The 13,452-nt window shown below is 41.8% G+C and overlaps 1 protein-coding gene across 3 annotated transcripts in view; it reads right to left on the bottom strand.

The window, feature by feature from the left end:
- Window positions 1-13,452, bottom strand: part of PDE7A (phosphodiesterase 7A) — a 361,811-nt gene that overhangs the window by 207,328 nt on the left and 141,031 nt on the right. For all 3 annotated transcript variants that reach the window (XM_059901826.1, XM_059901831.1, XM_059901827.1), the window contains exon 3: window positions 9,878-9,982. In XM_059901826.1, the coding sequence (XP_059757809.1) occupies window positions 9,878-9,982 (105 nt within the window). The remainder of the gene's footprint in view (window positions 1-9,877; window positions 9,983-13,452) is intronic.

Here is a 13,452-nt window from a genome sequence, read left to right as displayed (position 1 = left end):
ACTTTGCCTGGTGGGTCACTGACTCCATGGCCCCCAAGGCTCCTCACCTGATTTCTCCTTTCTCCTCTCAGAGGCTGGAACCTGTTTGCCTACAAGACCTTCCTGAGCCTCTACCGTCTGGTCTTTGCCTCCCCCCTCAGCCCTCCCCATCCCTCTTCCTAGGTGATCCCGATCCTGGCTCCTAAGCCTTTCCACACTGAATCATGAAAAGGAAGATCTCCAGGAGTGCAAGGTCTTCAACACTGTAAGCTTGGTCAAAGCTGGAATGTGCCTGTGAAGTTCAGTGCTGCTTGCCCAGCGGCCAACAGTGCCCACACGTGCTTGGCACACAAGAGACATGAACAGAAGAATAAAAAATTAAAGTAAGCTGAAAATGTATTATTTATCCCGAGTAGGAAACTGAGAAAGATTTTTAATATGGATTGAAACAAAACGTGTTTCTGCTTAATCATCAGCTTATTAGAACATTTTAAAAATGAAAAAGTTTATCTATTTATAATTAAGTGAGATTTAAATCCTAAGTATAATATTTCACGCCGGCCTCAGTGTGTCTCAAACACATCAAGCAGCCTCCCACTCTAAGGCCTTTGTATGTGCTATTCCCTCTGCCTGGAATTTTCTTCCCTCAGTCACTGCAAGGCTCATGAGTTTTCTTCTTCCACGTCTCTGCTCAAATGTCACCACAGCAGAGAGGCCTTTTCCTGACTCCCTATCCGAAATAACACCATCCCATCAACTCTAGATCCTTTGCCTTGCTTCATTTTCTCCTCACCTGACATCCTGCATTCATGGGTCCATTTCTGTCTCCTCCCACTGGAACTGTATAAGCTTCACGAGGGAACACCTTTCTTTTCTTCACTACTGTATCCTCACTCCCTGGAATGGTGCCTGGTATAAGGCAGGTGCTCAGTAACTATTTCAATGAATGAATGACTGAAGGCAGACACTGAAATCGGATGCTTGAAACTATGATCTTGATCAGTACTTCATTTCAATGGAGTAACCATTATTGTTGGACCATATAAGAAATTATGAAAGCAAACAGCCTATTGCATTTAATTTTGCTGCATTTAACTACAGACTAAACTTATGTTTATAAACTTCTTATATTGGAGTACATTTTCCTCTTATTTACCCTTTTGATCCCCATTAACCTATTCTAAAATATGTTACTGCTTACTCTGTAATATTTTATCTGCAGGGTAAATAAGACAGACAGGGCTTCCCTGGTGGCGCAGCGGTTAAGAATCCGCCTGCCAATGCAGGAGACATGGGTTCGAGCCCTCTTCCCAGAAGATCCCACATGCCGCGGCGCAACTAAGCCCGTGTGTCACAACTACTGAGCCTGAGCTCTAGAGCCCGCGAGCCACAACTACTGAAACACGTGGGCCTAGAGCCCATGCTCTGCAACAAGAGAAGCCACTGCAATGAGAAGCCCGTGCACCACAACGAAGAGTAGCCCCTGCTCGCCGCAACTAGAGAAAACCCGCGCGCAGCAATGAAGACCCAACACAGCCAAAAATAAACAAACAAACAAATAAATAAGACAGAACGTCTGCCTCCTACACCCACATAATGAATCATAAAAGTACAGAGCCACGTTACGTATAGCAAATGCAGACCTCTTCAAGCACACTCATGTTTAATCTTTATTATTATTATTAATTAATTTATTTATTTTTTTAAACAGCAGGTTCTTATTAGTTATCTATTTTATACATATTAGTGTATACATGTCAATCCCAATCTCCCAAATCATCACACCACCACCCCTACCCGCCGCTTTCCCCGCTTGGTGTCCATACGTTCGTTCTCTACATCTGTGTCTCTATTTCTGCCTTGCAAACTGGTTCATCTGTACCATTTTTCTAGGTTCCACATATATGCGTTAATATACAATATTTGTTTTTCTCTTTCTGACTTACTTTACTCTGTATGACAGTCTCTAGATTCATCCACATCTCTACAAATGACCCAATTTCGTTCCTTTTTATGGCTGAGTAATATTCCATTGTATATATATACCACATCTTCTTTATCCATTTGTCTGTTGATAGGCATTTAGGTTGCTTCCATGACCTGGCTATTGTAAATAGTGCTGCAATGAACACTGGGGTGCATGTGTCTTTTTGAATTATGGTTTTCTCTGGGTATATGCCCAGTAGTGGGATTGCTGTGTCATATGGTAGTTCTATTTTGAGTTTTTCAAGGACCCTCCATACTGTTCTCCAAAGTGGCTGTATCAATTTACATTCCCACCAGTAGAGCAACAGGGGTCCCTTTTCTCCACACCCTCTCCAGCATTTGCTGTTTGTAGACTCTGTGATGATGCCCATTCTAACTGGTGTAAGGTGATACCTCATTGTAGTTTTGATTTGCATTTCTCTAATAATTAGTGATGTTGAGCAGCTTTTCATGTGCTTCTTGGCCATCTGTATGTCCTCTTTGGAGAAATGTCTATTTAGGTCTTCTGCCCATTTTTTGATTGGGTTGTTTGTTTTTTTAATATTGAGCTGCATGAGCTGTTTATTTTTTTGGAGATTAATCCTTTGTCTTTTGACTCATTTGCAAATATTTTTTCCCACTCTGAGGGTTGTCTTTTCATCTTGTTTGTAGTTTCCTTTGATTTGCAAAAGATTTTAAGTTTCATTAGGTCCCATTTGCTTATTTTTGTTTTTATTTCCATTACTCTAGGAGGTGGACCAAAAAAGATCTTGCTGTGATTTATATCAAAGAGTGTTCTTCCTATATTTTCCTCTAAGAGTTTTATAGTGTTGATTACTGCAGCTTTGTAGTACAGTCTGAAGTCATGGAGTCTGATTCCTCCAGCTCCGTTTTTCTTCCTCAAGACTGCTTTTGCTATTCGGGGTCTATTCTGTCTCCATACAAATTTTAAGATTTTTTGTTTTAGTTCTGTAAAAAATGCCACTGGTAATTTGATAGGGATTGCATTGAATCTGTAGATTGCTTTGGGCAGTATAGTCATTTTCACAATATTGATTCTTCCAATCCAAGAACATGGTATATCTCTCCATCTGTCTGTGTCATCTTTGATTTCTTTCATCAGTGTCTTATAGTTTTCTGAGTACAGGTCTTTCACCTCTTTAGGTAGGTTTATTCCTAGGTATTTTATTCTTTTTGTTGCAATGGTAATGGGAATGTTTCCTTAATTTCTCTTTCCGATCTTCCGTCGTTAGGGTATAGGAATGCAAGAGATTTCTGTGCATTAATTTTGTATCCGGTAACTTTACCAAATTCATTGATTAGCTCTAGTAGTTTTCTGGTGGTATCTTTAGGATTCTCTATGTATAGTATCATGTCATCTGCAAACAGTGAAAGTTTTACTTCTTTTCCAATTTGTATTCCTTTTATTTCTTTTTCTGCTCTGATTGCCGTGGCTAGGACTTCCAAAACTATGTTGAATAATAGTGGCCAGAGTGGACATCCTTGTCTTGTTCCTGATCTTAGAGGAAATGCTTTCAGTTTTTCACCATTGTGAGTGATGCTTGCTGTGGGTTTGTCATATGTGGCCTTTATTATGTTGAGGTAGGTTCCCTCTATGCCCACTGTCTGGAGAGTTTTTATCATAAATGGGTGTTGAATTTTGTCAAAAGCTTTTTCTGCATCTATTGAGATGATCATATGGCTTTTATTCTTCTATTTGTTAATATGGTGTATCACATTGATTGATTTGTGTATATTGAAAAATCCTTGCATCCCTGGGATAAATCCAACTTGATCCTGGTGTATGATCCTTTTAATGTGTTGTTAGATTCTGTTTGCTAGTATTTTGTTGAGGATTTTTGCATCTATATTCATCAGTGATATTAGTCTGTAATTTTCTTTTTTTGTAGTATCTTTGTCTGATTTTGGTATCAGGGTGATGGTGGCCTCATAGAATGAGTTTGGGAGTGTTCCTTCCTCTGCAATTTTTTGGAAGAGTTTGAGGAGGATGGGTGTTAGCTCTTCTCTAAATGTTTGAGAGAATTCACCTGTGAAGCCATCTGGTCCTGGACTTTTGTGTGTTGGAAGATTTTTAATCACAGTTTCAATTTCATTACTTGTGATTGGTCTGTTCATATTTTCTATTTCTTCCTGGTTCAGTCTTGGAAGGTTATACATTTCTAAGAATTTGTCCATTTCTTCCAGGTTGTCCATTTTATTGGCATAGAGTTGCTTGTAGTAGTCTCTTAGGATGCTTTGTATTTCTGCAGTGTCTGTTGTAACTTCTCCTCTTTCATTTCTAATTTTATTGATTTGAGTCCTCTTCCTCTTTTTCTTCATGAGTCTGGCTAATGGTTTATCAATTTTGTTTATCTTTTCAAAGAACCAGCTTTTAGTTTTATTGATCTTTGCTATTGTTTTCTTTGTTTCTATTTCATTTATTTCTGCTCTGATCTTTATGATTTCTTTCCTTCTGCTAACTTTGGGTTTTGTTTGTTCTTCTTTCTCTAGTTCCTTTAGGTGTAAGGTTAGATTGTTTATTTGAGATGTTTGTTGTTTCTTGAGGTAGACTTGTATTGCTATAAACTTCCCTCTTAGAACTACTTTTGCTGCATCCCAAAGGTTTTGGATCATCATGTTTTCATTGTCATTTGTCTCTAGGTATTTTTTGATTTCCTCTTTGATTTCTTCAGTGATCTCTTGGTTATTTAGTAACGTATTGTTTAGCCTCCATGTATTTGTGTTTTTTACATTCTTTTCCCTGTAATTGATTTCTAATCTCATAGCATTGTGGTCAGAAAAGATGCTTGATATGATTTCAATTTTCTTAAATTTCCTGAGGCTTGATTTGTGACCCAAGATGTGATCTCTCCTGGAGAATGTTCCATGTGCACTTGAGGAGAAAGTGTAATCTGCTGGTTTTGGATGGAATGTCCTATAAATATCAATTAAATCTATCTGGTCTATTTTGTCATTTAAAGCTTGTGTTTCCTTATTAATTTTCTGTTTGGATAATCTGTGCATTGGTGTAAGTGAGGTGTTAAAGTCCCCCACTATTATTGTGTTACTGTTATTGTGTTACTGTGTTAAACTGCTATTAGCACTTGCCTTATGTAATGAGGTGTTCCTATGTTGGGTGCATATATATTTATGATTGTTATATCTTCTTCTTGGATTGATCCTGTGATCATTATGTAGTGTCCTTCCTTGTCTCTTGTAACATTCTTTATTTTAATGTCTATTTTATCTGATATGAGTATTGCTACTCCAGCTTTCCTTTGATTTCCATTTGCATGGAATATCTTTTTCCATCCCCTCACTTTCAGTCTGTATGTGTCCCTAGGTCTGAAGTGGGTCTCTTGTAGACAGCATATATATGGGTCTTGTTTTTGTATCCATTCAGTGAGCCTGTGTCTTTTGGTTGCAGCATTTAATCCATTCACGTTTAAGGTAATTATCGATATGTCTGTTCCTATTACCATTTTCTTAATTGTTTGGGGTTTGTTTTTGTAGGTCCTTTTCTTCTCTTGTGTTTCCCACTTAGAGAAGTTCCTTTAGCATTTGTTGTAGAGCTGGTTTGGTGGTGCTGAATTCTCTTAGCTTTTGCTTGTCTGTAAAGCTTTTGATTTCTCCCTCGAATCTGAATGAGATCCTTGCTGGGTAGAGTAATCTTGGTTGTAGGTTATTCCCTTTCATCACTTTATATATGTCATGCCACTCCGTTCTGGCTTGTAGAGTTTCTGCTGAGAAATCAGCTGTTAACCTTATGGGCGTTCCCTTGTGTGTTATTTGTCATTTTTCCCTTGCTGCTTTCAATAATTTTTCTTTGTCTTTAATTTTTGCCAATTTGATTACTATGTGTCTCAGCATGTTTCTCCTTGGGTTTATCCTGTATGGGACTCTCTGCACTTCCAGGACTTGGGTGGCTATTTCATCTCCCATGTTAGGGAAGTTTTTGACTATAATTTCTTCAAATATTTTCTCGGGTTCTGTCTCTCTCTCTTCTCCTTCTGGGACCCCTATAATGCGAATGTTGTTGCGTTTAATGTTGTCCCAGAGGTCTCTTAGGCTGTCTTCATTTCTTTTCATTCTTTTTATTCCACCATTCTGTCTTCCAGGTCACTTATCTGTTCTTCTGCCTCAGTTATTCTGCTATTGATTCCTTCTAGTGTATTGTTTATTTCAATTACTGTATTGTTCATCTCTGTTTGTTTGTTCTTTAATTCTTCTAGGTCTTTGTTAAACATTTCTTGCATCTTCTTGATGTTTGCCTCCATTCTTTTTCCGAGGTCCTAGATCATCTTCACTATCATTATTCTGAAATCTTTTTCTGGAAGGTTGCCTATCTCCACTTCATTTAGTTATTTTTCTGGGGTTTTATGTTGTTCCTTCATCTGGTACATAGCCCTCTGCCTTTTCATCTTGTCTATCATTCTGTCAATGTGGTTTTTGTTGCACAGGATGCAGGATTGTAGTTCTTCTTGCTTCTGCTGTCTGCCCTCTGGTGGATGAGGTTATCTAAGAGGCTTGAGCAAGTTTCCTGATGGGAGGGACTGGTGGTGGGTAGAGCTGGCTGTTGCTCTGGTGGGCAGAGCTCAGTAAAACTTTAATCCGCTTGTCTGCTGATGAGTGGGGCTGGGTTCCCTCCCTGTTGGTTGTTTGGCCTGAGGCGACTGAACACTGGAGCCTACCCGGGCTCTTTGGTGGGGCTAATGGCGGACTCTGGGAGGGCTCACGCCAAGGAGTACTTCCCAGAACTTCCGCTGCCAGTGTCCTTGTCCTCACAGTGAGACAAAGCCACCCCCCCGCCTCTGCAGGAGACCCTCCAACACTAGCAGGTAGGTCTGGTTCAGTCTCCTATGGGGTCACTGCTCCTTCCCTTGGGTCCCGATGCACACACTACTTTGTGTGTGCCCTCCAAGAGTGGAGTCTCTGTTTCTCCCAGTCCTATCAAAGTCCTGCAATCAAATTGCACTAGCTTTCAAAGTCTGATTCTCTAGGAATTCCTCCTCCCGTTGCCGGACCCGCAGGTTGGGAAGCCTGATGTGGGGCTCAGAACCTTCACTCCAGTGGGTGGACTTCTGTGGTTCTCTAGTTTGTGAGTTACCCACCCAGTGGTTATGGGATTTGATTTTATTGTGATTGCGCCCCTCCTACCATCTCATTGTGGCTTCTCCTTCGTCTTTGGATGTGGGGTATCTTTTTTGGTGAGTTCCAGTGTCTTCCTGTCGATGATTTTTCAGCAGTTAGTTGTGATTCCGGCGCTCTCCGAAGGGGTAGTGAGAGCACGTCCTTCTACTCTGCCATCTTGATCCAATCTCCCCTTAATCTTTAAGTGGATCCTCTAAGCAGGGCTTTTGACAACCTGGTAGCCAAAGTGCATTTATGAATTAATGCTTTTAAAGCCACCTACTACTCAATCATGGATAACTCTATTGAAAAGTTTTTTTTTCCTGTCTAATGGGAAGTTCCAAGATGATACCGTGGAAAAATATACATCAAATGTGGGCATGTGTCATGATACATTTTAGATATCAGATCCTAAAGTTTGGCTTCCCTGCTAAGTCAGAGCACCCAGAAAAGTATACATACACTTGTCATCAAAATGGATATAAAAGGATTATAAACAAGGATCAGAATAATTGAGGCTGTGGAGGGTCAGTGGTGATCCAGAATGTCCAAAGAAAATTGTGTGGGGCACTGAACAGTGGTTGGATTCTTAGATTTTTTTTTAAGCCTCCCAAGCAAGATTTAAACTTTATTCTTTAGTTACTGAAACATAAGGCAGAATCTCCTGCTGTTCTTACTCACGTCTGAACTGTTACTAAAGCTTTACAGTGAAGCCCCAAGGCCTCTCCCTCTCTCACCAGAAGCTGGATTTAGCAAATAAGATCCCTGGTCTGGAATCAGAAAACCACTCCCCTGGTCTTAGGAAAGTTACTCAACTTCTCTGAGTCTCAGTCTTCTCACCTTTTAAATACAGATAATAATAATATGTATATCATAGGTCATTGTAAATATTAAACGACATAATACACAAAAGTGCTACGATGAAGACTTGTGATTTAGTATGCACTCAATGAATTAATATTAATGATTACTTCTTCCACATTCTTTTTATACATTAACTTTTTCTCTCATTTCCTTTTCCTTTGTTTTTCCCTTACCACAGAGCCCAACTATAATTATTATTTGCAAGTATTTATTGAGCATCCATCAATTACCATTAAACAAAAGAAGAGTCAATACGTTTGTCAGGATTTACTAAGCAATTATCAGAAGCAACGGGCTGGGAGAGACTGTGTACTTGGTCCCTGCCCTGTGGGTACACAATCACACAGCCATGCAGTCGGGTTGTTCTTCCATAGCTTGGGGCAACACTGCTGTAGAATTGCTGATGATGGCTAACCTTGACAGAGTAAAGACCTGCAGTGTTTGGATTCTCAGGAAGCCCATTCCCATCTGGGAGCCAGAGGCTCCTCGGTAAGTGTTTCCTGGGATGGGGGGGTGGGAGGGGGCTCCTTTCTCTGCCTCCTAGAGTCCCTGAGCTCCGGAGAACAGGCTCTGTGAACTCTGGGGCAATGACTCTCTCAGGGCTGCTTCTGAGAAGTGGGCCTATCTAGAAAAAGGCTGTGCGAACCAGAGACATTGGGCTCAACTCTAGCTGGACAGCAAGCCACGGAAGCAGTTTCATGGGACCCCCTCTGCTCTTTTCCTGCTCACACCTTTGTTCTACCTGATCTGCTCCCCACCCCTTACCACACCCTTCACAGGACTAGCACTCCCAGCCTTCACATTTCTACTTCATCCACTCTGACATGTTGACAATTGCCTGAAGGAGCCTTGTCTTCTCTCCTTCATTTAGTACAGGCAGGGCGGCTTCCTCTGCCTTTAATATTCTGCTTGGCCCAGCTCCTATTTGTCTTCCAGACTCAGCCCAGGTGCCTCCTCTGGGCAGTCTTCCTTCGTCCCCATCCTACACCAAGGTGATCCTCTGTGCGCCCCTGGGGTTTCAGTGCTTGTAGCCATCGTGGTCCTCAGCAGTGAGTATGTAGCTGCCACGACTGCCTACTCTCCTGGAGGTGCTTTGAGAGGAGACACCAGGTTTCTTTGTTTAATCTCTGCGTCCCTAACACAGCACAGTGTCTGATGCTTAGCAAGTCCTCAGACAATGTCAGTGGAACAAATTAATTAGAATCTCCGCTACATTTCTCCCTACACACTCCGTCTGCAAGTGAGCTGCCGTCTGCTCTCCCTAAATAGTTCGATAAATTCATGCTGATAAAGTGTGCACTTTCACCCAACTCCTCGAGTACTGGAAAGACTAATGTCTATTTGGCAATGAAAGTTTTGTAAGAAGCCTTGGAGGAAAGAGATGATGCATGTCTGAAAATTCAGTAATGACTCTGATCCGTGGTTACTGCCGCATCTCTCCTGGATTCCACTTATAAAGAACTCAGGGCCTCTGAACTACTTAGGAAAGTGGTAAAATTTTTTTAATGACTAGAAATGACCCTGTATTACCCTACATTCTTGTCAGATGAAATAAAAGAGATATTGTGAATGAGCAAACAAAACAAAACAACCACCGATTTGATTCACATACTCTCCAGCCTCCAGTTGGGGAGAAACAACCTGTTTGTTTGTTAGTTTTTTAAAATAGTGTGGACTTCCAAATGTTTCTTTTTTCTTTCCTGAGATAATATGTCCAGACATCACATGCTACGTTGCCATAGGCAGTAATTACAGAAATGAATCCCAAAGAAGAATATTCGCGGGGTATCAGTGGCTGTTCGACTTGACTTCTGAGAAATCCATAGGGAGGTCCTCGGCTGAGTAATAGTGAGGATTTATTGAACACAAAACACTTCCCTGCAAACAACTAGCACTATTGTATCCTTTAATTTTCTTCAAAATAAACTCTTCCACCTACCTTTGCTTCAGGGTGCCCTTGGTATTGATGGCTGTCGTTCCATGAATGACAACGGGTAGAACTGGGGGACTCCAACTCCAACCTACTTTCCAACAATATCACCACCTAGAATTTGTGAAATAAATGTAGAAAAAATGGCTTTAAAAGCTTGAATTTTTGTGGAAACCTTCAAAGATGAGCATAAAAATACGCAGTGAAAACAGAATGGTTGAAATAATTCTTGTATCCCTGGAATACCTCCAAGAAAATGCCCTAGGACTTCCCTGGTGGCACAGAGGTTAAGAATCCTCCTGTCAGTGCAGGGGACACGGGTTCGAGCCCTGGTCTGGGAAGATCCCACATGCCACGGAGCAACTAAGCCCATGCGCCACAACTGCTGAGCCTGCGCTCTAGAGCCTGCGAGCCACAACTACTGAGCCCACGTGCCACAACTACTGAAGCCCGAGCGCCTAGAGCCTGTGCTCCGCAACAAGAGAAGCCACTGCAATGAGAAGCCCGCGCACCGCAACAAAGAGTAGCCCCCGCTCGTCACAACTAGAGGAAGCCCACGTGCAGCAACAAAGACCCAACGCAGCCAAAAATAAATAAGTGAATAAATAAATTTATTAAAAAAAAAAAAGAAAATGCCCTAAAAATGTCACCATAAAGAGATAAACATTATCACTATCAGCAAAGAAAATTTACATAAAATTTTCTAAAGTATAAGAAGGGCTTTGCCCAGCTAAGAGGTGGTGTAATTATTGTAAACAACAGGTATGGGCTGTAGTAACAGACCAAGATCAAATTCTGTTCCCTCACTTAGCAGCTGCATAACTTTGGGCAAATTACTTAACTCCATGAAGCCTATCTTTTCTATCTTTAATTTGGATTCCTGACTGCCTCATAAACTTATTGTTAATTCATTTGTGCAATTATTAAGTGATTATTTATTGAGCTATTACTAGAAACCAGACACGATGCTGGGTGCTAGAGATTCAGTAATAAGATACAATGTTTTCCCTCAAGGATTTCATTGTCTAGGAGCAGAGACAGTTGAATAAATAAAATAATTGCAATACATTGTGATACCTGCCTTAATACTGGTAAGTTCAAGGTAGTACAAAGGAGAAAATGATGAGTCCATGTAGGGCCATCAAGGAAGGCTTCAAAAAAGAGATGAAGTTTAAGTATCCCCTAAGGTTTAACAGAAGAGCTGAGGTAGGGAATAGAAAGACATTGAATGCAAACACAACGGAATGCTCAATGGCATGATGTGAGAAACTTTGAAACTTCAAGAGTTTAGGAAGCATCAAGTGGCTCAGCATGTCGATACATTTAAGTATCAGGAGAGGACTGGTGACCATCCGGATGAGAGGGCTTAGCGAAGTAAGGATGACACCCAGGTTTCTGTAGTGGGTGACTAAGTTGAGGCTGATGTCTTACTGAGGGACCTAAGAGGAGGGACATTAAGAAGAAGGGATGATGAAGATAACGAGGCAACTTTGGGACAAGGTGACTGTGAGGGTTCTGTGAAATGTCTGGATGAAACGTCTTGTAAGCAGTTTAATGTACTGGTCTGGAGCTCAGAAGAGAGAACTGACCTGGAAATTCAGGTCTGGAGCCCAGAGCCTCATATGTAAGACCAGACGAGCACTTGGATCTTTTCTCCCACACAGGCTGGCCTCAAGGAAAATGAGGAAGTCTGAGTTGTGGGGCTGGTGTCCAAGGGGGAATCCATGCTTCAGTTCGTAGTCTTGGGGGGAGGAGTTGTAAGCTTGAGAAACCCTGTGGTCCATCTTTAGAGCAAAACTGCTGTCATAATCTGCCAAATCCCACAAGTACTGTCAAAATTATTCGTTATTCGCTTTCACTTCTTTAACATTTTGAACACAGACCATAGCAATACCTCTTAAAAGCCTCGTCTCTTTCCCATTTATGTCCCTCTCATCACAAACTGCTCCTCCAACCCTCATACATGTCCTGAGAAGCCTTCCTCGACTCCAGACTCCACATCTCCTGTTCCTATCTCCCTCCCACTTCCCCAAAGATGAGTCTGGTAAGGGAAGAGAGGCTTCTCTGGGGGGTGAGGGAGGAGAAGAAATAAAACCTGCAAAGTCAGGATCCTTTTAGAGGCCAGGAAGAGGGGAAAGGTTGGAAGGACTCATGCATTAATAATTTTGTTCTTGTTACAGTAGACTCAAAAACCAGGCTGATCATCTAAATAAGTCATGCATGCAAAGAGGCTTAGCAGAGAGCAAGGATCCTGTTCCAGGAAGTGGGATGGAAACCAAACAAGAGAAGAAGGTTCTAAGCAGTGGATGAATGGTGTTGTCTAGAGAAATTCCCTAGGCTGCAGGGAATTGCTGCAGCAACTCGTATAGGTTCTAGTGATCTCTGACACCAGGAGAAAGGAGCCATTAAAGGTCCTGGTGAGGCCTGGACATCACTGGAAGAGGTATAGAATGAGAAGAAAATAAGAGTCAGGACAGAAGCTTAGGGAGCAGATTGTAGGAGAAAGTCAATGAAGTGTTCTGGTGAGAATCTGTCAGGAGGTGGAAGAGAACCAGGAGTGTGTGGTGTCCTGGAAATTAGGAAGCAGTTTTTAAGGAGACAGTGTCAAGTGTGTGTCCCATAATCATCAAGTTTGATGAGAAATGGAAAGTATCCACTGGATTTGGCAATTGGGAGGTCACTGGTAACCTTAGCAAAAGCATCTTTAGTGAAATGGTGGAAGCAAAAGGCAAGCTGCAGCGTGTTCATAGAGAGGGAAAGAAGAGAAACTCGAGACACGAGGACAACTGTCCTGGGAAGCCTGTCTGAGGACAGGAGGCAAGACAGCAGCTAGAGGAGTTTTCCCCTCCTCTCTTCTTCCCCTCTCCCTCCCTCCCTCCCTTCCTTCCGGACGGGCAAGACTTGGACCTCTTTAAAGGCTCTTGGGTAGGATCCTATGAAGAAGAGTCTAAAGTCCAGAAAGGAAATGACAGAGAAGGAGGGTGGGTGAGGGGGAGACTAGATGGAGGGATTCACCTTGAATTAGAAGAAGGAATACCCCTTCTTCTGAGAGTGGAGGAAGGAAGGAAAGTGGCACATACAGGAAGGTTTTAGTGGGAAAGCAGAAGGTGATCAGCCAGGAAGTTGAAGGAGTTTCTGTCTGCTAGCCTTCAAGTTCTCTGCAAGGCAGTTGGCAAGGTCATCTGCTGAGAGTAAGGTATGGAGGCAGGAGCTGGGTAGAGGGACATAGTGAGAGGTTTGGAACAGTGACAGCAGGGAATGGGATAGGGGAGAGAAGATACATGGCAAAAGGCTCGAGTGTGTGGGACCACACGTTACAGACACCTAGTATATTTGAGACTTATAGTATATTTTTCCCCAGCTGCACCTGGATGAGGTGCAGAGATGCTATCATGAGATGCGTTCAGGGACAGCAGGTTGAGACAGGTGAGGCCTTCGATAAATATCTGCTCCCTCACTACGAAGTACAGGTTGGTAGTATAGAAAAACATGCAGTTGTGACTTTCCAATGGGAAAAAAATGTTTTCATTTGGTGATGTTAATGTCAAGACCATGAAGGTCTTCTAAGATGGTTGGTTTCAAGT

Source organism: Balaenoptera ricei, chromosome 17, assembly GCF_028023285.1.
Source record: "Balaenoptera ricei isolate mBalRic1 chromosome 17, mBalRic1.hap2, whole genome shotgun sequence".
In the NCBI taxonomy this organism is placed as follows: domain Eukaryota; kingdom Metazoa; phylum Chordata; class Mammalia; order Artiodactyla; family Balaenopteridae; genus Balaenoptera; species Balaenoptera ricei.
Note: the sequence above shows the minus strand (reverse complement) of the source record. Positions and strands in the feature narration are given on the sequence as shown.